This window comes from Malus domestica, chromosome 01 (assembly GCF_042453785.1).
Source record: "Malus domestica chromosome 01, GDT2T_hap1".
In the NCBI taxonomy this organism is placed as follows: Eukaryota; Viridiplantae; Streptophyta; class Magnoliopsida; order Rosales; family Rosaceae; genus Malus; species Malus domestica.
The window spans coordinates 11,210,201-11,237,327 of record NC_091661.1 but is presented as its reverse complement, the minus strand read 5'-3'; the positions used below and the strand labels follow the sequence as shown (position 1 = coordinate 11,237,327).

Sequence of the window (27,127 nt, the reverse complement as noted above, 5' to 3'; positions counted from 1 at the left end):
TGTAACTAATCCAATAACAAAAGTTTCAATTATGAAGAATTATTATAATAAGAGTATCTCGAATCTTTTTCAGATTAAAGCTTAAAAAATTTAAATAATTTTATGTAGAGTAACTAATCCATAGAAGGCTACCGCGAGACAAAGTTTTTTTTTTTTTTAAAGAGGATTATATTGGGAACTATTGTATGTCGTCCAAGGTTTAGTATTGACGAGTTTCAGAAGTTTTTCTTGACTTTGCCTGCGTCATCAAACAATTGGTTATATAAAAAAAAAGCTGAGGTGATCAAACATGGAGTATTTATTGCTAATCGGTTGGTAGTCCTCCTTAGTAATTCGATCGGCAATCAAAATATATGGTTTTATTCTTTTTCCACTGACAATTATATTTTTCCAAAATCAGTTTAACATGAACAAACTCAAACATTTATAACTAAAAAAATGAGGCTGCACTGCTGCATCCACCTCCGGGGCAACTCTGTAAATTTACACAAATTAATGTTAAAAAATAAATAATGCCCTACAGATTTTACAAGAGGATACGTACGGTGAACTAGAGATGGATCACTTTGGAGCTTCTGTAGGCATGTAAATGTCTTCTTCGTCCAACAATGCTGCAATATCTATGAGGTTGTGATCCATATCGACTCTCCCTTCTGAACTAGTCGTACCACTATCATATACCACCTGCATAACATCAGTTCAAGTTCAACGAAAAACCAGTCAGCCTTATAAAGTGGATACAAAACTCAAACCAACCACCAACGCATATATGCTTTACCTTGGTTTCCTGTATCTCAGTGACAACATTCAGCAGCCGACAGTATTGATCTCTTGCTTCAGGATATTGAACCATGGATTTCACCCTGGCAAGCGCCTTTTGCAACCTTTGCTCTGTTTGCTTCCTTCCTTCTTTCAGTACATCATAATCATCATCCTTCGATGATGAAGCTTGCATGCTGGGGGCTTCAGTAAGTGGTTCTGGCTTGAACCCACGCAAACCACTTCCTTTTCTTCTCCAACGCAAAATTATCTTCTCTACAATTCCTACGGACCAGACTATCTTTCTGTAGTTTTTCCTCACCTGGTGGCCTCTTACATGAGCCTGTTATCAAGAAGGTAGAAGTTCAACTTCAAGAATGGGTTTGAGCACAGAACAATGTTTATGGGAGAATACGGAGAACATTAAATGCCTCAAAAATCGAATCAACCCACAAATCATATTAACAAAGAGAATCATGGTAACATACCTGAATTTTGACAATACGTTGTCGGATTATCAAATAATCTTTTCTACCCTTCCAACTACGGAACTTATTTTGTATTCGAATTGCAGCAGCATCCACATGCTCATCACGTTTCCCTGGCTTATGTGACTTGACTGCAATCATTGATAGAGCATCTTCATCTGAAATTCCAAAGTTATCACTACCATATTCTTTCAACTGCTTCAGCTGGAAAGATTTTACCCTGAACACTTGATGAATACGAGCAGCAGCTTGGGTAGCATTACAGACAGCAGTTAAAGAATCCCTCAGGGAAAGCCCATCCGTTAAATCCCCATTCCCGATAGGAGTTGCAATTTGTTCTGAAACTGTTCGTACTGCATTGGCCCCTGAAATATCAGCATTATTGTCTTCCTTGATATCCAAATTAAGAAATGAAAGTTGGTCACTCAAAGCAGATTCTGCAAGATAACCAGCAATTCCCTTGTGGCCCTGTGCAGAAGCTAGGTCTGCAGGTGTTCTTCCATTAGGATATTTGGTTTTTGGATCTGTTAATAGTCCGGGAGCTGCACCAAGAGAGATGAGGGAAGCAACTGTGCGCTCTCTGATATTAATTACATGAACAGAAGAAAATGAAAACAGAAAACAAGTTAAAATTAGATAAAACTAAATTAACAAGTCAAGAATGGAGATAATATCTAATGCAAGATTCTGAGAGCTGTCCTATATGAGAAAATCCTGGCACAATGATCTGAACCAGATACATAGAAGTAAATGCATTCTCTTGATCTACGGTCTAGCTTTTCATACAAAGGATAGTGTTTTTCTCTTCTGATTTCTTCATATTTAGAGAATAACATTCTCCTTTTGTCTCTCTGGTGTATTAACTGCAAGTTTACGTAACTTTTAATATCCATCTCGGGCCTCTTCGTCCTACAATAGCTCTGCAAGTTCCCCTTTTTTTCTTTCTTTTATGCTTTCTTTTAACTCCGCCGTGTAAGTTTATCTTACATTGCCGGTCCCAAGCCCGGATAAAGGAGGAGGGGGAGGGCGTCAGGTAGTCGACAGCCGGCACTCCATGATCACGTCGAATCCTTATGAAAATGAATCCAGAACGAAATCGCGCTAAAGCTAGGGCGTCACCCGTAAGTGGCGCGCTGTGTGGCCTGAGCACAGTGATAAGTGAGCAAGGGTCGCTGTATCTCCATCGGCACCCGGATACAGTGTTAAATGAGCAAGGGGGCTATAGAAACTTCTTTTCGAACGACTCCACTCAAAGTTGTTTGGGAGCATATGCTCCTATCAACTTTACACGGGACACACAAAAGAAGTACTTTGATCCTATTAGACGGGGAAGGGTGAAGAAGCTAGGACAGAAGGGTAGAGTTCAAGAGAGCAAAATGCGTTTAGGAACGTGGAATATAGGAACCTTGACGGGAAAATCTATGGAAGTAGTAGAAGTTATGGTGAGGAGAAGGATAAATATTATGTGCCTACAAGAAACTAAGTGGGTTGGTCGTAAGGCAAAGGATCTAGAAAACTCAGGGTTTAAACTATGGTATTCGGGCACAAATAGAACGAGAAACGGTGTTGGCATCATCGTGGACAAGACCTTGACACAAGATGTTGTAGATGTCAAGAGGGTAGGAGATAGAATCATGGCAATCAAGATTGTAATAGGACAAGAACTTATCAATGTGATTAGTGCGTACGCACCTCAAGTAGGGTTGGATACGAGTTCGAAGGAGAAATTTTGGGAAGACCTTGGAGACTTGGTGCAAGGAATTGCTCAGACGGAGAAGTTATTTATAGGAGGAGATTTAAATGGACACGTGGGCAGGGAGACAGGCAACTATGGAGGTTTTCATGGTGGCCATGGTTTTGGGGAGAGAAACGAGGATGGGGAAGCTATCTTGGATTTTGCAATGGCATATGATCTCTTCTTAGCCAACACCTTCTTTAAGAAGAGAGAAGAACATGTGATCACCTACAAGAGTGGGTCGTCAAAAACACAAATAGATTTTCTTCTAATGAGGAAAGGGGATCGTATAACTTGTAAGGATTGCAAAGTTATACCAGGAGAGAGCGTGACTAATCAACATCGCTTATTGGTGATGGATGTACATATCAAAAGAGTGAGAAAAAAGAACAAGACTTGGAAGTGCCCAAGGACTAGATGGTGGAATCTAAAAGAAGAAAAACAAGCCATTTTCAAAGAGAAAGTAATCACCCAGTGTGTGTGGGATAGAGAGGGGGAAGCTAACCAAATGTGGGATTCCATGGCTAGTTGTATCCGAAAAGTAGCAAAAGAGGTATTAGGAGAGTCCAAGGGCTTTGCCCCACACCAAAAGGAATCTTGGTGGTGGAATGAGGAGGTACAAGCAAAGGTGAAGGCTAAGAAGGAATGTTGTAAAGCCTTATACAAGGATAGGACCGATGAAAATGGTGAAAGGTATAGAAAAGCGAAGCAAGAGGCGAAGAAAGCTGTGAGAGAAGCTAAGTTAGCGGCTTATGACGATATGTATAAGAGACTAGATACCAAAGAAGGAGAGTTGGATATCTATAAACTAGCTAGAGCAAGGGAAAAGAAGACAAAGGACCTAAACCAAGTGAGGTGCATCAAGGATGAGGATGGAAAGGTTCTTGCTACAGAGAACGCGGTTAAAGACAGATGGAAAGGTTATTTTCATAATCTTTTCAATGAAGGACATGAAAGGAGTGCTTCTTTAGGGGAGTTGAGTAACTCAGAAGAGTGTAGAAACTACTCTTTTTATCGTAGAATCCGGAAGGAAGAAGTGGGTGTAGCTTTGAAGAAGATGAAGCATAGAAAAGCAGTAGGCCCAGACGATATACCAATCGAAGTGTGGAAAGTTTTGGGAGAGACAGGTATAACATGGCTCACTGACCTTTTCAATAGGATTTTGAAAACAAAGAAGATGTCGAATGAGTGGCGAATGAGCACTTTGGTGCCTATCTACAAGAATAAGGGCGATGTACAAAATTGCATGAACTATAGAGGAATTAAGCTAATGAGTCATACAATGAAGCTCTGGGAGAGAGTCATTGAGCATAGATTGAGGCAAGAGACACGGGTTTCGGACAACCAATTCGGGTTCATGCCAGGGCGCTCAACCATGGAGGCAATCTATCTCTTACGAAGATTGATGGAAAGATATAGAGATGGGAAAAAGGATTTACACATGGTCTTTATAGATTTGGAAAAAGCGTATGATAGGGTCCCAAGAGACATTCTTTGGAGGATTTTAGAGAAGAAAGGAGTACGAGTAGCATATATCCAAGCTATACAGGATATGTATGAAGGAGCAAAGACTGCCGTAAGAACTCATGAAGGACAAACCGAAAGCTTTCCCATAACTGTAGGATTACATCAAGGCTCATCCTTAAGTCCTTACCTTTTTGCGTTGGTAATGGATGAGTTAACAGGACATATTCAAGGTGATATTCCTTGGTGTATGTTTTTCGCAGACGATATAATGTTGATAGATGAAACTCAGGAAGGGGTAAATGCAAAGCTTAACCTTTGGAGAGAAGTGTTGGAATCTAAAGGTCTTCGCCTAAGCCGATCAAAGACAGAATATATGGAGTGCAAGTTCAGTGCAAATGGAGGCCAAAACGAGTTAGGGGTGAGGATCGGAGATCAAGAAATACCAAAGAGCGACCGTTTTCGTTACCTAGGATCTATCTTGCAAAAGAACGGAGAATTAGATGGAGACCTCAACCATAGAATACAAGCTGGATAGATGAAGTGGAAGAGTGCATCCGGCGTGTTGTGTGACCGCCGTATGCCACTGAAGCTCAAGGGAAAATTTTATAGGACGGCAATAAGGCCGGCGATGCTGTATGGCACAGAATGTTGGGCGGTGAAGCATCAACACGTACACAAAATGGGTGTAGCGGAGATGAGGATGCTTCGTTGGATGTGTGGGCACACGAGAAAGGATAAGATTAGGAATGAGGATATCCGGGGTAAAGTAGGAGTAGCCGAAATTGAAGGAAAGATGAGAGAAAATCGGTTACGGTGGTTTGGACATGTGCAAAGAAGGCCTACTGACGCTCCGATTAGAAGATGCGACTATGGGACAGAGGTTCAGGGCCGAAGGGGCAGAGGAAGACCTAGGAAAACTTTGGAAGAGACCCTAAGAAAAGACTTAGAGTACTTGGATCTAACGGAGGACATGACACAGGACAGAACACAATGGCGTTCTAAGATTCATATAGCCGATCCCACTCAGTGACTTGGATTTTCTAAGTCTCCAACCGAGAAGTTTTTCCTCACTCGGGAAATTAAGGGAACACTACCTCAACCTATATGCTCCACTCACAAAGCTTCAACATACAAGCTTCAACAAAAGAAAATTCAAAGAACTTAGCGAAGAAGGCTTTGGTGTATTTAACACAATACGTTGAAATGAAGGAAAGCTTATTTATTGATATCCCCGATAAGTTACAAATATGTACATATACTTGAGTCAAAATAAACAAACAAGAGGGAGCCTTCACAAAGGTTGCTTAGGAGAAGTCTCAGCAGTCGGTAGAGCCCCAGAAAGAGAAGGCACCGGAGGGGGATCATTCGGAGCCTCAGTACTGGACAAAACCCTAGAAGGAGGAGGCATCAGAGATTGATCATTTGGAGCTTCATTACGCGGTACAGCCCCAGAAGACGAAGGCAATAAATGCCTTTGGAACAAACCCACAAATCTCTGATGATCAAGTAAAACCTGACCATCAGATTCCTTCATCTGGTCAAGCTTCCTCTTCATGTTTGTAGCATAGTCATGTGCGAGCCGGTGCAACTGTTTATTCTCATGCTTGAGCCCTCTAATCTCCTGTTTGAGACTCATCACTTCAGCCGCCAATGATTCAACTTGGCGGGTTCGAGCAAATAGGCGTTGGGCCATATTAGACACAGAACCTGCACACTGAACACTGAGAGCCAGAGAATCCTTAACAGACAACTCATCAGACCGTTTGGAAAGTAGTCTGTTATCTTTGGGAGTGAGAAGGTTCCTGGCCACTACCGCAGCGGTCATATCATTCTTCATCACATAATCCCCAACGGTAAGAGGACCAGTAGGGGAGACGAAGGATGGGCGCCATATGTTGTCTGGAGAAGGCGGGGCTGCCTCTTCAACAAGGTTCAAGTCAAAACGACGGTCGGAGGGGCCAGACATTTTCAAAGGTGTTGAAGAGAGAAGAGGTCGGACAAATCAAGATCTTAGAAGTGCAAGAATGGAGCTTCTACTGGTGGATATTCAAGTGTGCTTTGGAACTTAATGTCAGCCCCTATAAAAATCTGCACTCGACGAAGCTTCAGAAATCGAAGAGGCGCCTGCTCAGAAATCGAAGAGGCGCCTGCTTTCTCAAAAGCTGGGCTGCTCAGAGACCACGAGGGTCGATCTCAGAAATCGAAGAGGTGTTTGCTTTCTCAAAAGCTGGGCTGCTCAAAGACCACAAAGGCCGATCTCAGAAATCGAAGAGGCTTGCTTTCTCAAAAGCTGGGCTGATCAGAGACCACGAGGGCCGATTTCAGAAATCGAAGAGGCACCTACTTTTCCAGCCTTGTCAGCACCTGTCACACGCACACTCAGCTTTGCGGAAATTATGGGCATTCTGTCGAAGATTTCTGGCGAAGTAGAAAGCAGATGAATCGTACTGTTCAATCACCCACTTCCCACACGCAACAGTAGCTCATGGGTACCACAGATAACTTTGCCAAAGTTCTCTGACAAAGTTGAGACACGTGAAGCTTGCAGCTCCCACTACATCGCTCTGACCAAGAAGGGTAAAAGAATTGCAAAGAAACAACACTAACAAAGTTTAGACACATAAATTTTGAAGGTCTAGCTACCATATTATTACCCACAAGGGTAAAGGAACAGTACCACCGCTGGATAATTGGAAAGCCCCGGTGTGTCAACCTCTGTGCTTCGTGGCAAGGTAGACTAGCAAACATGCCCAACCTTTACTCACATTCGAGAAAACACTCCTAACAAGATTGCTTGCTCCAAAATCGAAGAGGCACCGCCCTCCGAATCTCGAGAGCCAGACTCCCAACATGATTACTTTCTCAAAAATCGAAGAGAGGGTAAAGGAACAGTACCACTGCTGGATAATTGGAAAGTCCCGGTATGTCAACCTTTGTGCTTCGTGGCAAGGTAGACTAGCAAACATGCCCAACCTTTACTCACATTCGAGAAAACACTCCCAACAAGATTGCTTGCTCCAAAATCGAAGAGGCACCGCCCTCCGAATCTCGAGAGCCAGACTCCCAACATGATTACTTTCTCAAAATCGAAGAGAGGGTAAAGGAACAGTACCACTGCTGAATAATTGGAAAGTCCCTGTGTGTCAACCTCTGTGCTTCGTGGCAAGGTAGACTAGCAAACATGCCCAACCTTTACTCACATTCGAGAAAACACTCCCAACAAGATTGCTTGCTCCAAAATCGAAGAGGCACGGCCCTCCGAATCTCGAGAGCCAGACTCCCAACATGATTACTTTCTCAAAAATCGAAGACACCGCTCTCCGAATCTCGAGAGCCAGACCCCCAGCAGGATTGCTTTCTCAAAAATCGAAGAGGCATCGTTCTCCGAATCTCGAGAGCCAGACCCCCGACAGGTCTGTAATCTTCACACGCAACATCAGCTTTCCAGATACCACAAACCACTTTTTCAAAGTGCTCTGACAGAGTTAAAACATGTGAAGCTGGCAGCTCCCACTACCGTGCTATAACCAAGCAGGGTAAAGGAATAGCATTATTACTTGATGTTAGGGAGACTCCTATATATGTCGACTTCCATCCCTAACGGACAGGCAGACCTGCAAAAATGCTTAACCCTTTCTCTTATCTGAGAGGGCACTCCCAACAAAGCCTTTCGAAATATTCAGCTTTCTTTCCCCCCGATAATACCTCTGTAAACAAGCTATACTAGAGCAAGAATATCTCATATCATCAGGGTTAAAAGCAAGAGTATCCCATATCATGCTTTTTCCCTGTCTTTTCCTTTGGCCTTGTTCTTACCTGCAAGACAAGGAGAAAGAGAGCAATCAGTCAGCACTTGGAATCAAGCTTCCAGCCAGGAACTGACTGCCTGGAACCCCTTACCTGATTACTTACCTGGCATTGCTCTCGAGTACTCATCTTCAACATCTTATGCTTCCAAGGAAGATACCGCATCTGCCTGAGGAACAGATAGGGCAAGTGAGAATGATACAAGGAAGCATGTGGAGACAAGCGTAACAGCACACGTGCCGATACATCCACTACTCTATCAAAAGCAAAAGTATCCCATATCAGCAGGATCGAACGTACTCTAGATTTGATGGACTTGTTTTGACCCTCAAATTCTTCAGTCGGCCTTATACTCTGGAGGAAACCAGAAAACCCTCCAGCCCAGTTCAAGAATAAGCCTGTGGAAAGTTACTTCTTCAAAAGCAAAAGTATCCCATATCATCTCTCCTCATTTTTCTTCTCTTTATCCTTCATGCTGCTTGCAAGATAGGGAGAATGTGAACAATCAGCCGGAGCTCTGATTGCTTACCTTGTCTGTCACCTCTTTCAGCAGATCCCCCAGCTTGGCGACTTGGGGGACTCCTACTACATGGTTTGTATCTCGCTTGACCAAGCATGAAACTACAAGTAAGCTTCAAGTGAAATTGATACATTACCTTGTGCATCTCCACCAGTTACAGATACCACCCCTGGATGGAGGAAGAGTACTTCCAGAGAAGATGCCACATCTACCTATGAGACAGATAAAGGCAAGTCAAGACGATACCACACTCCGGTACTTAGAAGTTTCGTGGCTACGAGATCATTCTCCCACAATATTTCCTAATGTCATTTGTACTAAATCATTCACTTGTACTTACTAAAGGAGAGCTTGAACCTATGTACTTGTGTAAACCCTTCACAATTAATGAGAACTCCTCTATTCCGTGGACGTAGCCAATCTAGGTGAACCACGTACATCTTGTGTTTGCTTTCCTATCTCTATCCATTTATATACTTATCCACACTAATGACCGGAGCAATCTAGCGAAGATCACAAAAAGTGACCGTTTTCGCTACCTAGGATCTATCTTGCAAGAGAACGGAGAATTAGATGGAGATCTCAACCATAGAATACAAGCTGGATGGATGAAGTGTAAGAGTGCATCCGGCGTGTTGTGTGACCGTCGTAGGCCACTAAAGCTCAAGGGAAAATTTTATAGGACGGCAATAAGGCCAGCGATGTTGTATGGCACAGAATGTTGGGCGGTGAAGCATCAACGTACACAAAATGGGTGTAGCGGAGATGAGGATGCTTCGTGGGATGTATGGGCACACGAGAAAGGATAAGATTGGGAATTAGGATATCCGAGGTAAAGTAGGAGTAGCCAAAATTGAAGGAAATATGAGAGAAAATCGGTTCCGGTGGTTTGGACATGTGCAAAGAAGGCCTACTGACGCTCCGGTTCGAAAATGTGACTACGGGACAGAGGTTCGGGGCCGAAGGAGTAGAGGAAGACCTAGGAAAACTTTGGAAGAGACCCTAAGAAAAGACTTGAGTACTTAGATCTAACGGAGGACATGACACAAATGAGCGCAATGGCGTTCTAGGATTCATATAGCCGACCCCACTTAGTGGGAAAAGGTTTTGTTGTTGTTGTTGTTGTTGTTGTATGCTTTCTTTTCATTCATCAGTTTGTTTTTAAGCAAGTTGTTGATGGTTATAGTGAAATAGTAGATCGTAGCTGGTGGCTCGCATGCTGAAAGAAGAATACTACAGAAGAATAGAAAGGAATGCATAGCAGCACGGAAGTTCAAAAAAGGAAAGAAACTTTTTCTATGGTGCTCACCTGCCACAAAAAGCTGCCCAGTGAAGAGCTGTCCATCCATTAATGTCACGAAAATTGACACTGACTCCGGCAGTTATTGTGGGCAGTAAGACCCAATCATAGCCAAGAGCAGCTCCAAAATGTAATACACCTTGGCCACCCTCGTCTAGTACACTAGGGCCTTTTCCACCAGCAGCCAGCTTTTGCAAGAGCCATGCAAGCAACTTCTCTTTAAGTAGCTGTTGAAGCAACTGGTCCTCTACTCTCTCCAAGGAAAAGTCCTCATCTGACGTAAGTTGTAGCATCTTGTCCCACTCACCATTGTCATTTTTCAGCAACAAATCAATTTTACTGATTATCTCAGAATTCTCTGCTACGCTGGTGGGATCAAAAGTTGGAGAGCTAGAGCTTAAAGACAGTAATTTTCCAAAGCGCATATTTAATATTTCATTTGTGCAGCCACTGTAATCATCTTTAACATCATAATCTGGTATTTGCCCGACTCGGTATTCAAATTCCCTGATTTCACTACAAGCCAGCCTATTGGAACATGTCACGTAGAAAGGAATTCTCCCAGCCTTATGGATGGGAGTATAACAACGAAGAACACCATCAGCTATAACCTCAGCAGGAACTTCAACTTCGCCAAACATGCATGACCACTTACAACTTTCTGCTTGTTGACTCTTCAAAAATCTTCCTGTGATCAGAACCTGCATAAATTGAGTTCACAATGAGACAATTTATGATACATGAGAAACTTGAAGATAACTTTTACGCAAAAGTATAGCAAGGAATATGGAAGACTAAGTCACTCTTTACCTTGATTACAGAGTTTTCGTATGCCCAGTTTGGTGAGAAATCAATAATGCTAAAGAGCTGGTCCTGGGAAAGAGAAGGCCCCAGCATATAGCTATCCAAGCGTACTTGAAGAGGAATACTGGACTCATCGACCCCATTGTCACTTTCAACAGTATCCCAGTACGTCTCTGAATTGGACTGTGTGTGTGTCTCGTCCACGTCTCCAAGTTCTTTGCTCATCCATCGGTTGAAACTGTCAAGCTTCTTCAAGCCTTCATCTAACAAAGGCTTTGTAGCAAAAGTGTGATTGTATTTTCCCTCTATGGTTTCATTTCTCTTTGAAATAGACTTCAGATGATATTCTTGCTCAGTGTTTGAAGGCTGTATTTGAAGGTCATTTGGCATAGAAAAATTATTTGTCTTCTCAGAATCCACACTGCACACCGGAGAATTGAGTAAATTAGAATCGACTCCTCCACGGAACCTTGTGGTGACATCATATGCTGTGTCTGAATGCAAGTTCTGATCCACAGGCCAGCTGGATGAACCAGAAGAGTTGGCTTCCAAAGTCTGTTGGAAAGTCAAACTGAAGGGTGAACAAACAGAAGAATTGAAAAAGCAGAAAACAATCCATTAATAAGAACCGTACTCATGCTCCCCACTAAACCTGCCGCAGGGGTGCCAAAGTAATGGAAGGGGAACCCAAATAGCTCCCCTCCGTAAACTTGTATTCTGAGTATGCTTAAATAACCAATAATCGCATACATTTATTTTATTTGTTTGATTTGCCATTAACAAACTACAAATTTATAAATAATTAAGCAGGATTTTAGGACTTTGTAAGCATATGGCAATGATAACCATCACTAGAAAGTTTTCAAGTGCAGAAAACAGGATATTGAAAACTTCAAACAGACTAGACCATCGCATTAGCCAACTATATGATTAAATGACTCACAATAAAGGATGATGACTGGAAAGCCCATATATACAGATAACTTATGCAGAAGTACCACATAACCTAATTACATTGATAATTTTCATTAAAAATTAAAATCTCATCATAATAAGTTCTGGAAACTTGGAAATATCAGAAATAATTTAAGAACTGACATCTCAAATATTTGTTTTAGTAGTTGGAAACAATTAGACTAATTTCTTGTCAAACTCCATGTTTAATTAGGTTTGACCATGTGTATAGTTTTCTCACACATAAACAGAATCAGTATATGCTTCAAGGATCTTTGATATTGTCAGTGTAAATGAATTCTAAAAATCCAAACAATAAACCTGATGGAAAAAAATATCTTCTATGGTGGATCCAAGTATATTAAACTGATGAAAAAGAATATCTTTTATGCATGCTTCACCAGTTTTCACTTGTGAATGTCCGTCATCAGATTCCAAAACAGATATACCATCCTTAATAGTTATTACACGAGCTTGTAGCCATAGCCCTAGAATAAAAAATTTGTCATGAGCAGCATTAAATGTGCAAGTAAACTTCCCCTTACCTGCCAGCTTTGTTGGACCCTTGGTTTATCCTCGTACATCTGCTTTTTACCAAAGTTGTCTGTGAAAAGGTGCCCAAGCGTCTCATTCTCTTGCTGAGAGATAATTCCCATTGAATCAGAATGTGTTGCTGAAATTGATGGCTGGAAAGGCAAAGATTGAAGGCCAGTAGTAATATTCCCCAAGGCACCATCCCATACTGTGGAGTTAGGATTTTTCCTGGGATCATAGGTAACGCCAGCATCATTACCATCTTCCTTCCTATATGCTTGAGTACGTGAGCTAAAATTCACCCCAGGAACGGCTGACAATTTTTCTTGATATTCTTCTGTTTTCAATGATTTTATCATGAACTTGGTATTCCATTTAATTAAACAAATAGTCTAGCTATTTAAAAGCACCAATGCATTTACAAAGACAATTTATAGAAAATACAAGGAAAAAGTTTACTTGAAAATGACATCGGATAGAATGCATTAGAGAATCCAGCATTGATCTTCTCAGCCTTAGGCTGTAGTAATTCGAGAAAAGGTTGTAACTGGGAACTTGCTTGGTGATTATATGCTGCATCATGTACCATGTTAAGTTAAATTAAAGATAACTGCATGAAAGATATATATATATATATATATGGTAAAACTGGAAAATGAACAAACAAGTTTAGTTCTACCAAAATATTTATAAGAGAGAGGAAATTATTGACAAATGTGGTAACAGAAATGGACAACACACCTGACTCAGCATCTTCGAACTCTGATGCTTGAGCGCTACTCAAGCTTGTTGTACCAGCAGCTTGGGAACGCATTTGGAAATTATTTGGATTGAAACTAGAAGAAACAGAATTGTCCATCTCAGAATTGATTGCAATTTCTTTAGTTTCATGGGAATAAGGAACAGCTTCTTCAGTGCCTTTAAAATGGTTATAGTTTGTCCTATTTCCCTGAACAAGCAATAAAAATAAATGAGGAAACCCAGAATATAAATAAATCCATAAGATAAATAAAAAGTTGGATCACACAAATGACAACAAGATGCACAAATATCCTATGGTAAAACACTAGGTAGCATGAGAATAAGAACTAATCGATGAACAGTTATTTCATATTAATTGGGAAGTGGACCAAAAGCCGAGCACAAACTTCTCTTCTTTCTCTGGTACTCCTTTTACACTAAGTGACTAATTTACTAACAAGTTTTCGACATTGATTCAAACATGAATCACAGGTTCAATTCAAGTATTCAAAAATACATGAGTGATATAACATGAGCAGTTGCTTTTAAATGACATGCACTTTTACCTTGAAATGGAATAACAGTAACTCTTATGATATTTTGGGTCCAAAAATATTTTAAAATGATGATAACGAAAGGCTGGAAGAATCACATAAACAAAGACGGCAAACAACAAGAATGAAATGAATAGAATAAAGCATAACCTTAACTTCCCGGTAGTGGACAAGAACTATGTGTTGCAGATCCCTGCAGCAATGACCAAGTAGGTCAGACGTGGGTATTCAAATGAGCAGGCAGCCATGGGTGCCTGCTTGTACTTGCAAACACATCCACAAACACTGCTAAGGCTGAGAATCAAAATCTTTGATAGATTTGTTGCATATAAGCAATTATAAAATACAAACTCACTCCTCAAGCATCCAATAACTGCGTCTTTGGAAATTTTCATTTTCTTCTCCATGTGCATAATAGCAGTGCAAGACATCAACACTTCCAGCCTGAAAGGATGTTCAATTATTATTCAACCAATTTGATTAAAAAAAGGAAGGATTTATTAACGAATTAACTCTTGACACAAGCCACAAAAACTTGAGAAATCTTTAGTATCTAATTGTTACCGCCTACTTAATGAAATCTTAAACCAATTTTGTTTCCCCCTCTGTTAAGCTGCAATTTTATTCAATGAATTTTTTTCCTTGACATTGGTACTTCCTAAACTCTGCCGGTGTAAGTTTATCTTACATTGCCGGTCCCAAGCCCGGATAAAGGAAGAGGGAGAGGGCGTCAGGTAGTCGACAGCCGGCACTCCTAGTTTACGTCGAATCCTTATGAAAATGAATCCAGAACGAAATCGCGCTAAAGCTAGGGCATCACCCGTAAGTGGCGCGCTGTGTGGCCCGAGCACAGTGATAAGTGAGCAAGGGTTGCTGTATCTCCATCGACACCCGGATGCAGTGTTAAATGAGCAAGGGGGCCATAGAAACTTCTTTTCGAACGACTCCACTCAAAGTTGTTTGGGAGCATATGCTCCTATCAACTTTACACAGGACACACAAAAGAAGTACTTTGATCCTATTAGACGGGGGAGGTTGAAGAAGCTAGGACAGAAGGGTAGAGTTCAAGAGAGTAGAATGCGTTTAGGAACGTGGAATATAGGAACCCTAACGGAAAAATCTATGGAAGTAGTGGAAGTTATGGTGAGGAGAAGGATAAATATTATGTGCCTACAAGAAACTAAGTGGGTTGGTCTTAAGGCAAAGGATCTAGAAAACTCAGGGTTTAAACTCTGGTATTCAGGCACAAATAGAACGAGAAACGGTGTTGGCATCATCGTGGACAAGACCTTGACACAAGATGTTGTAGATGTCAAGAGGGTAGGAGATAGAATCATGGCAATCAAGATTGTAATAGGACAAGAACTCATCAATGTGATTAGTGCGTACGCACCTCAAGTAGGGTTAGATACGAGTTCGAAGGAGAAATTTTGGGAAGACCTTGGAGACTTGGTGCAAGGAATTGCTCAGACGGAGAAGTTATTTATAGGAGGAGATTTAAATGGACATGTGGGCAAGGAGACAGGCAACTATGGAGGTTTTCATGGTGGCCATGGTTTTAGGGAGAGAAACGAGGATGGGGAAGCTATCTTGGATTTTGCAATGGCATATGATCTCTTCTTAGCCAACACCTTCTTTAAGAAGAGAGAAGAACATGTGATCACCTACAAGAGTGGGTCATCAAAAACACAAATAGATTTTCTTTTAATGAGGAAAGGGGATCGTATAACTTGTAAGGATTGCAAAGTTATACCGGGAGACAGCTTGGCTAATCAACATCGCTTGGTGATGGATGTACATATCAAAAGAGTGAGAAAAAAGAACAAGACTTGGAAGTGCCCAAGGACTAGATGGTGGAATCTAAAAGGAGAAAAACAAGCCATTTTCAAAGAGAAAAAATCACCCAGTGTGTGTGGGATAGAGAGGGGGAAGCTAGCCAAAGGTGGGATTCCATGGCTAGTTGTATCCGAAAAGTAGCAAAAGAGGTATTAGGAGAGTCCAAGGGCTTTGCTCCACACCAAAAGGAATCTTGGTGGTGGAATAAGGAGGTACAAACAAAGATGAAGGCTAAGAAGGAATGTTGTAAAACCATATACAAGGATAGGACCGATGAAAATGGTGAAAGGTATAGAAGAGCGAAGCAAACAGCGAAGAAAGCTGTGAGAGAAGCTAAGTTAGTGGCTTATGACGATATGTATAAGCGACTAGATACCAAAGAAGGAGAGTTGGATATCTATAAACTAGCTAGAGTAAGGGAAAAGAAGACAAGGGACCTAAACCAAGTGAGGTGCATCAAGGATGAGGATGGAAAGGTTCTTGCTACGGAGAACGCGGTCAAAGACAGATGGAGAGGTTATTTTCATAATCTTTTCAATGAAGGACATGAAAGGAGTACTTCTTTAGGAGAGTTGAGTAACTAAGAAGAGTGTAGAAACTACTCCTTTTATCGTCGAATCAGGAAGGAAAAAGTGGTTGCAGCTTTGAAGAAGATGATGCATAGAAAAGCAGTGGACCCAGATGATATACCGATCGAAGTGTGGAAAGTCTTGGAAGAGACAGGTATAGCATGGCTCACTGACCTTTTCAATAGGATTTTGAAAACGAAGAAGATGTCAAATAAGTGGCGAAAGAGCACTTTGGTCCCTATCTACAAGAATAAGGGCGACATACAAAATTGCATGAACTATAGGGGTATTAAGCTAATGAGTCATACAATGAAGCTCTGAGAGAGAGTCATTGAGCATAGATTGAGGCAAGAGACACGGGTTTCGGACAACCAATTCGGGTTCATGCCAGGGCGCTCAACCATGGAGGCAATCTATCTCTTACGAAGATTGATGGAAAGATATGGAGAGGGGAAAAAGGATTTACACATGGTCTTTATAGATTTGGAAAAAACGTATGATAAGGTCCCAAGAGACATTCTCTGGAGGATTTTGGAGAAGAAAGGAGTACGAGTAGCATATATCCAAGCTATAAAGGATATGTATGAAGGAGCAAAGACTGCCATAAGAACTCATGAAGGACAAACCGAAAGCTTCCCCATAACTGTAGGATTACATCAAGGCTCATCCTTAAGTCCTTACCTTTTTGCGTTGGTAATGGATGAGTTAACAGGACATATTCAAGATGATATTCCTTGGTGTATGCTTTTCGCAAACGATATAGTGTTGATAGATGAAACTCAGGAAGGGGTAAATGTGAAGCTTAACCTTTGGAAAGAAGTGTTGGAATCTAAAGGTCTTCGCCTAAGCCGATCAAAGACAGAATATATGGAGTGCAAGTTCAGTGCAAATGGAGGCCAAAATGAGTTAGGGGTGAGGATCGGAGATCAGGAAATACCAAAGAGCAACTGCTTTCGCTACCTAGGATATATCTTGCAAAAGAACGAAGAATTAGATGGAGATCTCAACCATAGAATACAAGCTGGATGGATGAAGTGGAAGAGTGCATCCGGCGTGTTGTGTGACCGCCGTATGCCACTGAAGCTCAAGGGAAAATTTTATAGGACGGCAATAAGGCCGGCGATGCTGTATGGCACAGAATATTGCGCAGTGAAGCATAACACGTACACAAAATGGGTGTAGCGGAGATGAGGATGCTTCGTTGGATGTGTGGGCACACGAGGAAGGATAAGATTAGGAATGAGGATATCCGAGGTAAAGTAGGAGTAGCCGAAATTGTAGGAAAGCTGAGAGAAAATCGATTATGGTGGTTTGGACATGTGCAAAGAAGGCCTACTGACGCTCCGGTTAGAAGATGCGACTACGGGATAGAAGTTCAGGGCCGAAAGGGTAGAGGAAGACCTAAGAAAACTTTGGAAGAGACTCTAAGAAAAGACTTAGAGTACTTGGATCTAACGGAGGACATGACACAGGACCGAGCACAATGGCGTTCTAAGATTCATATAGCAGACCCCACTCAGTGACTTAGATTTTTCAAGTCTCCAACCGATAAGTTTTCCTCACTCGAGAAATTAAGGAAACACTACCTCAACCTACATGGTTCACTCACAAAGCTTCAACATACAAGCTTCAACAAAAGAAAAATTCAAAGAACTTAGTAAAGAAGGCTTTGGTGTATTTAACATAATACGTTGAAATGAAGCAAAGCTTATTTATTGATATCTCCGATAAGTTACAAATATGTATATACATGAGTCAAAATAAACAAACAAGAGGGGGCCTTCACAAAGGTTGTTTAGGAGAAGTCTCAGCAGTCAGTAGAGCCCCAGAAAGAGAAAGCACCAGAGGGTGATCACTCGGAGCCTCAGTACTGGACAAAACCCTAGAAGGAAGAGGCATCGGAGACTGATCATTTGGAGCTTCATTACGCGGTACAGCCCCAGAAGACGAAGGCAATAAATGCCTTTGGAACAAACCCACAAACCTCTGATGATCAAGTAAAATCTGACCATCAGATTCCTTCATCTGGTCAAGCTTCCTCTTCATATTTGTAGCATAGTCATGTGCGAGCATGTGCAACTGTTTATTCTCATGCTTGAGCCCTCCAATCTCCTGCTTGAGACTCATCACTTCAGCCGCCAATGATTCAACTTGGCGGGTTCGAGCAAATAGGCGTTGGGTCATATTCGACACAGAACCTGCACACTGAACATTGAGAGCCAGAGAATCCTTAACAGCCAACTCATCAGATCGTTTGGAAAGAAGTCTGTTATCTTTGGGAGTGAGAATGTTCCTGGCCACCACTACAGCGGTCATATCATTCTTCATCACAGAATCCCAACGGTAAGAGGACCAGTAGGGGATAAGAAGGATGGGCGCCATATGTTGTCTGGAGAAGGCGCGGCTGCCTCTTCACCAAGGTTCAAGTCAAAACGACGGTCGGAAGGGCCAAACATTTTCAAAGGTGTTGAAGAGAGGAGGTCGGACAAATCAAGATCTTAGAAGTGCAAGAATGGAGCTTCTACTGGTGGAGATTCAAGTGTGCTTTGGAACTTAATGCCAGCCTCTATAAAAATCTGCACTCGACGGAGCTTCAGAAATCGAAGAAGCGCCTGCTCAGAAATTGAAGAGGCGTTTGCTTTCTCAAAAGCTGGGCTGCTCAGAGACCATGAGGGCCGATCTCAGAGATCGAAGAAGCGTTTGCTTTCTCAAAAGCTGGGCTGCTCAAAGACCACGAGGGCCGATCACAAAAATCGAAGAGGCGCTTGCTTTCTCAAAAGCTGGGCTGCTTAGAGACCACGAGGGCCAATCTCAGATATCGAAGAAGCGTTTGCTTTCTCAAAAGCTAGGCTGCTCAAAGACCACGAGGGCCGATCTTAAAAATCAAAGAGGTGCTTGCTTTCTCAAAAGCTGGGCTGCTCAGAGACCACGAGGGCCGATCTCAGAAATCGAAGAGGCACTGCTTTCTCAGCCTTGTCAGTACCTGTCACATGCACACTTAGTTTTGCGGAAATTACGGGCAATCTGTCGAAGATTTCTGGTGAAGTAGAAAGCACATGAATCTTTTTGTTCAATCATCCACTTTCCACACGCAACATCAGCTCATGGGTACCACAGATAACTTTGCCAAAGATCTCTGACAAAGTTTAGACACGTGAAGCTTGCAGCTCCCACTACATCGCTATGACCAAGAAGGGTAAAAGAATAGCAAAGAAACAGCACTAACAAAGTTTAGACACATAAATTTTGAAGGTTTAGCTACCATATTATTACCCATAAGGGTAAAAGAACAGCACCACTGCTGGATAATTGGAAAGTCCCTGTGTGTCAACCTGTATGCTCCATGGCAAGGTAGACTGCAAAAATGCCCAACCTTTACTCACATTCAAGAAAACACTCCCAACAAGATTGTTTGCTCCAAAATCGAAGAGGCACCGCCCTCCGAATCTCGAGAGCCAAACTCCCAACAGGATTACTTTCTCAAAAATCGAAGAGACACCGCTCTCCGAATTTCAAGAGCCAGACTCCCAGCAGGATTGCTTTCTCAAAGATCGAAGAGGCACCGTTCTCCAAATCTTGAGAGCCAGATCCCCGACAGGATCGCTTGTTCGAAAACCGAAAAGGCATCGCTTTCTCAACTTCGAGAGCCAGATCTCCTTGGATAAAGCTTGTCTGTAATCTTCACACACAACATCAGCTTTCGAGATACCACAAACCACTTTTTCAAAGTACTCTGACAGAGTTAAAACACGTGAAGCTGGCAGATCCCACTACAGTGCTATGACCAAGAAGGGTAAAGGAATAGCATTACTACTTGTTGTTAGGGAGACTCCTATATATGTCGACCTCCATCCTCAAAGGACAGGCAGACCTGCAAAAATGCTCAACCCTTCCTCATATCTGAGAGGGCACTCCCAACGAAGCCTCTCGAAATACTCAGCTTTCTTTCCCCCCGATAATACCTCTGCAAACAAGCTACACCAGAGCAAGAAAATCTCATATCATCAGGGTTAAAAGCAAGAGTATCCCATATCATGTTTTTTCCCTGTCTTTTCCTTTGGCCTTGTTCTTACCTACAAGATAAGGAGAAAGAGAGCAATCAGTCAGCACTTGGAATCAAGCTTCCAGTCAGGAACCGACTGCCTGGAACCCCTTACCTGATTACTTACCTGGCATTGCTCTCAAGTACTCATCTTCAACATCTTATGCTTCCAGAGAAAATACCACATCTACCTGAGGAACAGATAGGGCAAGTGAGAAGGATGCAAGGAAGCATGTGGAGACAAGCATAACAGAACACGTGCCGATACTTCCACTTGTTTTGTCAACAGCAAAAGTATCCCATATCAGCAGGGTCGAACGTACTCTAGATTTGATGGATTTGTTTTGACCCTCAAATTCTTCAGTCGGCCTTATACTCTGGAGGTAACCAGAAAACCTTCCAGCCCAGTTCAAGAATAAGTCTGTGGAAAGTTACTTCTTCAAAAGCAAAAGTATCTCGTATCATCTCTTCTCATTTTCTTCTCTTTATCCTTCATGTTGCCAGAACTCGAAATCAAACTTCTGATCTGGGACTGATTGCTTGAAGCTCTGATTGCTTACCTTGTCTGTCATCTCTTTCAGCAGATCCCCTAGCTCGGCTACTTGGGGAACTCCTACATGGTTTGTATCGCGCTTGACCAAGCCTGAAACTACAGTAAGCTTCAAGTGAAATTGATACATTACCTTGTGCATCTCCACCAGTTAAAGATACCACCCCTGGACGGAGGAAGAGTACTTCCAGAGAAGATGTCACATCTACCTATGAGACAGATAAGGCAAGTGAAGACGATACCACACTTCGGTCCTTAGAAGTTTCATGATTACTCAGCGGTTTGGATCTTGCAAGTCCCCAACCGAGGAGCTTCCCTTCCAACCAGGAGGCTAATCACAGAGCGACACGTGTCGACATCAGAAGCCAATCATAGCACGACACATGTCAACATCAGAAGCCAATCACAACACGACACGTGTCAATGTCAGAACAAGGCTAGAAACTCTCTTCTATAAAATGAGATCATTCTCCCAAAATATTTCCTAATGCCATTTGTACTAAATCATTCACTTGTACCCGCTAAATGAGAGCTTGAACCTATGTACTTGTGTAAACCCTTCACAATTAATGAGAACTCCTCTACTCCGTGGACGTAGCCAATCTGGATGAACCACGTACATCTTGTGTTTGCTCTCCTGTCTCTATCCTTTTACATACTTATCCACACTAATGACCGGAGCAATCTAGAGAAGGTCACAAACTTAATACTTTCTGTTGTACCAAAGTCCTCACTGATTTTGTGCATCAACAATCCCTAAGTCCTTACCTTTTTGCATTGGTAATGGATGAGTTAACATGACATATTCAAGATGTTATTCCTTGGTGTATGCTTTTCGCAGACAATATAGGGTTGATAGATGAAATTCAGGAAGGGGTAAATGCGAAGCTTAACCTTTGGAGATAATTGTTGGAATCTAAAGGTCTTCGCCTAAGCCGATCAAAGACAGAATATATGGAATACAAGCGGGATGGATGAAGTGGAAGAGTGCATCCGGCGTGTTATGTGACCGTCGTATGCCACTGAAGCTCAAGGGAAAATTTTATAGGACGGCAATAAGGTCGGCGATGCTGTATGGCACAGAATGTTGGGCGGTAAAGCATCAACATGTACACAAAATGGGTGTGGCGGAGATGAGGATGCTTCGTTGGAGATGTGGGCTCACGAGAAAAGATAAGATTAGGAATGAGTGGGTTGGACATGTGCAAAGAAGGCCTACTGACGCTCCAGTTCGAAAATGTGACTACGGGACAGAGGTTCGGGGCCGAAGGGGTAGAGGAAGACCTAAAAAAACTTTGGAAGAGACCCTAAGAAAGTACTTAGAGTACTTGGATCTAACGAAGGACATGACACAAAACCGAGCGCAATGGCGTTCTAGGATTCACATAGCCGACCCCACTTAGTGGGAAAAGGCTTTGTTGTTGTTGTTGTTGACATTGGTACTTCCTAACATTTAATTTTGGGATAAAATAAGGGTGCAGACTAGCCGCAACAAGTTGAGCTTTGGACTACACAGACTTGGCAGGCTAGAACTTTTTTGAGCTCAAGCGAAATACCAGCCTTGAAATTTCCACCAAGCTATATCACAGCCCGGATTCAGACCAAACTAAATTCGTGAGTGTGAGCTATAAAATAGATTGAATATAAATCTATAAAGGAGGGACCTAAATCGTAAGTTCACCAAGGCCTTCATGAATACTCACAAGTGGATCGTTCATTTGCATCCCTAACATGAAAGTTTTTCAATTTAAAAAGAATTTGTAATGAATGCAATTGCATAACCATTATATAATTTAAAGCCACAACTGTGATTTCCTAAGCCTTAGCGCCCACAACACCAAATTGGAGCTATTGACATTCGACATGTCAGAATCTCCCACATCAATCTTATACCAGAGTTCTACCCCTCTATTTAATTAAGTTTGGTATTTAGGTTACTTATTTTTTTCAAAATCCTGGGCCAAAAAATAATTTTCAGGATATAGTTATAACATAATGTAGCTCCTAAAAATTATTCAATCAAATTTGATGCGAAAACTTGTCATAATATATTTATATGTGCTTTGTAAAATCTATTACAGCATTCTTTGATGATTACCTTAAGTCTCTCATGAGCTTCCCTCACTGTCTTTCCATCTTTTTTCTTCCTCCAGTTATGGCCATCTTTCCTGAAATATCTAAGCACCTTCCGATCAAATAGAAAAAGTGATCCACCTAATACAAATGGCGTGTGTCAACCCACAGTAGGTATCCAAAGGTAAATGCAACAATACAACAAAGCAAGCTGCAAATCAAATTTCCGCAAACATCTCAAAAAATTTAAAATTTGTGTAAATGCATTTACAACTTCATGTGATGCTATTATATACGACTTTAAAAAGGAAAATCGTGAGCCCTTACATGCAAAAGTAAATGCATTAGTGCCTACTAAAAACAAACCAAAGACAATACAAGACTCAACTATCATGTCAGACGGCAATGAAAAACAAAGATGGTTAAACTGATTTTACTGCTTCTTAACACAAGCACCAATTGACAGATAATCCCTAGACACAACGTTATGAGAAGAAGTTTCGATACATATCCCAAAAGGAAGATTTAGAGAATGATGCACAAAGCAAAACCAAACATAAAAAAGGTGTCCTGATGTGCCTTAAAATGTTTCAGAGTTAAGATTTTAAAAAAAGAAAACTACCAGGCCTACCCTCATATTAAATCATTGTGCAAGCAGAGGGAGTACCATGTTCTACAAAATAATCCGCCATGTTTGTTGACAACTGTACAGATTACTATCACACATACCCATTGAAATTCAAGCTTCATTACAATTACTTTTGGGGATGAGACCAAGAACGCATCTTCCATGTAACTTTTGAGTAGATGGAAATAATAAGAGAAATACTCAAAGCTGGGAAAGCGCTTTCTTAGGCTCCAAGAGAATTGAGAAATTTGCTTAGAAAACCAAAGTTAAGAAATCTTACAAATTAATGATTTACTATGTGATAGAAAGTAGGGACTTCAATAACAATATTTATTGCTAAATCCAGTGCAGCTGAAAATTCATACCGGGTGGCATATTTGCAGGCTCTGAAGAAATGTCAAATTTTTGAAAATTTCGAAGAATTTCACATATTTCAGCCGGGCGTAGCCAGCGATGTTTAGCTTCTAAGAGTATCTGCGCAATATCTGCATTCAATTATTATATCACATTAGTAAATATCCATATTCCATATATATAATAGATAATAGTGCATTATAATGCTTGAGCCATTGTCATGATTATAGACAGATTTAAAGCTAAAAGAGAAAGGATAATTTACAGGATGGACTCCTCTTGACCTAGTGGTAGACTTGTTGACAACAACTTCAAAGATAATCATCTGATTCAGGAGGAGTTCCTCCTAAATTTACTTCATGTATCAAGGAATAGAACTAACTAATCCTAAGGCAAAGGGTTGAGAAACTCAAGGCCACAATTCTTGAAAATCTGATTCAGGAGGAGTTCCTCCTAAATTTACTTCATGTATCAAGGAATAGAACTGACTAATCCTAAGGCAAAGGGTTGAGAAACTCAAGGCCACAATTCTTGAACAACTTGGAATTGGGCCTTCTTTTCCCACTATTACGAATACGAAAATAATGGGAAAAATAGGATTGACTATGGATTTGAGCCATAGCACATGGTTTCAGAATCTAAATAGATTCATATAACTTCGTATTTATAATCAAAACTATTTATATTATAAATCACTTTGTAAAAATCATCTCTATAAAAAATGAATTAAAACTAAGGTCGTTTAGTCAATTAACGATAGCAAACAGATTGACAGTTCATAATGTTTTTACCGAATTTGTCCATCTGTTTTTGTATAGTTTGATGACCAAATGATCTCATATTTTTTTGCAGAGTTGATCTTTATAAAGTGATTTATAATATCAAAGGTTCTAATAATAAGCTTGAAGTTCCATGAATCGGCCACAAAGTGAATTGAGGAGGAGTTCCTCCTCAACAATTGAGGAGCCAAGTTAACCCCTTATTTAATTTTTAGCTTCCTTGGAGACCTTAAGAGAGAAATAAGGAACATGGACAAGACAATTTACCATGTCATACTCTCTCAAGCAATCAAATTGGCCAAAATGAAAGAAACCACATCAAGCCACAACCTTAACAACGGAGCACATTTATCATAGCTAGACATCCCAGCCTCATCTTGCCAGCTAATTTGACGTCCAACAATTCAAGGAACCAAAAGAAAACCCACTAAGAAGGCCTTCAACCAGTTTAAAGAAAGTCTTATGCAAGAATCAACATCTACATCTTTTTGTAGCAGACCATGAGGAAGATGAACCACCTGCATACTAGAAGAATTAGACAACTTCTTGGAAACGTAGAGAAGTGGCTTTAGAGATTTTTGTCCATCCCTTATGTGGACATGTAGCCCACAAAAGTTAACCAGGATCATCAAGAAATGTCATTGATCATCATGGTGAACAGTGGGAGCACCCACAGATTCCTGGTTCTTTAAGGCGCAGAACAAGGAGGCTAAATTTAAGAGCCCACAGCAAGTGTGGCAGATTGAAGTTTAGTAATTAACACTAAAGATCCAGATTTCTAACAGGCAGTGCGGATCAAAACAATATGAGGCAGAAATGAGAATTCTGCCATTGGTAGCTTGCGACAAGGTACCAAGGATGGAGAGACAATAAGGGATCCATCTAGGCTTTCATGTCTCCAGCTTAAGAAGAAAACTGGGAAACCTATCCCTCCAGGGACTCAACTACCATTAGCAGGAAAGGAAGGTCGACTATTAGCAGATTCTATAGCCATTAGAGGGAGAAACTGCCTGGCACTTAAGTGCTATTCCAAGGGTCAGAAATAATACTAGAAAATGCTACTTGAGAACATAGATTATGCATTGCAACCTAATTTCCTCGTTTTTGTTCTCGAGGACACAGTATGGAGGGATGAGGTCCATTGTCATTTTCTAAAGAAGTAAAGAAGAGTTAACAATAGTTGGCTGCTATTCTTGATGCTGATGTCATGCTAAAGCTAGCTGCACAACTAAGCCTACGCTTTGACTGGTAAGTGCCAAAGTGGTGAGTGGCTACTTCTGCTGCTTCACAAGAAGAACGCTGAAAACGGATCTACGGACCTATGCTTTGACTAGGAAGCTCTTGTCTTAATTCTTTAGTTGATGCTATTCTGCGTTCATGGACATAAATTTGAATGTTTGATTCGAAGTTGTATTATTCCAACGCAACACCATATAATCAGAGTAGGCTAGAGTTTTTGATATGGGCAGTTGGGAGAAGTTGGTTTAGTACTTGATTGATTACTTTGCTGGCAGCGTATGATTTCCAATGAAGATTGAGAAGTTCTTCTTCTTACCTAAGAAAATAATACCCAGCCAGTAGCTCCAGACCGGACTAGACTAAGTGTGACGCTGATTGGATAATCAAAAAGGGTAGGCTGGCTGGAATTGAAGACTGTTTCAGTTCTCAATAGCATTTCCATCGTTTGGCAAAAGATATAAATTTTTTTCAAAAAATAAATCACAAGATTACCAATAAATCTCAGAAAACAACAGAAAATCCAAAATTCAACTTGGATAAACAAGTAACACAAGAAAATAATAAATGAATTACACAACGTTGTATATAAAAGCAAAGAAAAACACTAAACAAACTTACCCAATTGATTACCAAGACCGTAGCGCTTGATCTCCGCCATGAACTCAATATGGGTTGCAATCACTGTAACCAGAAGCAGCAGAACCAAGCTGAACTTGTATAAAATTCACTCAAACACAGACACCAAAAAGTTGAGCCTCCATTGAAATGTAAAAGCGTGTGATGAAGACTGCAAATAAAGGGGGAAACTTTTAGGGTGAGGAGGGAAATAAGGGAAGGTTCTGAGGAAGGTGAGAAAAATTCAGCAGAAATGGAATGGAATTAAGGAGGACAGTAACTTTGTTTTTTTTTTTTTGACTCGTCCTCACTCGTGTGTTTGTGTGTAGTGTATGAATGAGAAGACTGTTCATACTTTTCGTATATAAAACTTGGGCCACTTTTTTTGACGTAAAAATTTGGGATCGTCTTCGCCTATCGGGGACTTCCTTTCTTCCTATGTCTTGTCCCTTTAAGTATTTTCAAAATTGGTTTCAAATTTAGGGAGTTTTAGTTTTAAACTTTTTTTTTTGTTTTTTAATTTGTATTTTATTAAGAATGCATATGAGAGAAGTTTGAGAGAAACATGAAAAAGAGAGAGTGATTGAAAGAGAAAACGTGGAGTGGAGAGAGGTGTCCTACTACATCTTATTTAGATTCTACAATATCTTTTAGATAGTTTTTAAACTATAATGTATAACTTGAAAGTCAAGTAGTCTTCATTCCATACTACAATAAGTAAAAGGCATAATGATGTGAGATAATACACATCACATAATTCACTAAATTCTCTCATTTTT

At 41.0% G+C, this 27,127-nt stretch overlaps 1 protein-coding gene across 5 annotated transcripts; it reads right to left on the bottom strand.

Moving 5' to 3' along the window:
• LOC103417524 (calmodulin-binding transcription activator 3-like) lies at positions 1 to 26,679 on the bottom strand. Of its 5 annotated transcripts, none has more exons than XM_029106983.2 (14): positions 26,352 to 26,679; positions 23,727 to 23,846; positions 22,759 to 22,874; positions 14,019 to 14,107; positions 13,814 to 13,856; positions 13,110 to 13,317; positions 12,828 to 12,941; positions 12,380 to 12,705; positions 10,887 to 11,435; positions 10,086 to 10,777; positions 1,248 to 1,827; positions 779 to 1,102; positions 545 to 684; positions 1 to 238 (listed from the first exon to the last, which is right to left on the bottom strand). In XM_029106983.2, the coding sequence occupies exons 1-13, from the start codon at positions 26,389 to 26,391 to the stop codon at positions 562 to 564; spliced, it is 3,324 nt and encodes a 1,107-aa protein (XP_028962816.1). In that variant the 5' UTR covers positions 26,392 to 26,679; the 3' UTR covers positions 1 to 238; positions 545 to 561. The 5 variants fall into 5 exon arrangements, with proteins under 5 accessions (XP_028962816.1, XP_028962783.1, XP_070679133.1 ...); XM_029106950.2 differs by lacking the exon at positions 1 to 238 and adding an exon at positions 281 to 475; XM_070823032.1 differs by lacking the exon at positions 1 to 238 and having other exon boundaries at positions 281 to 684.
• Positions 26,680 to 27,127: the final 448 nt, after the last annotated feature.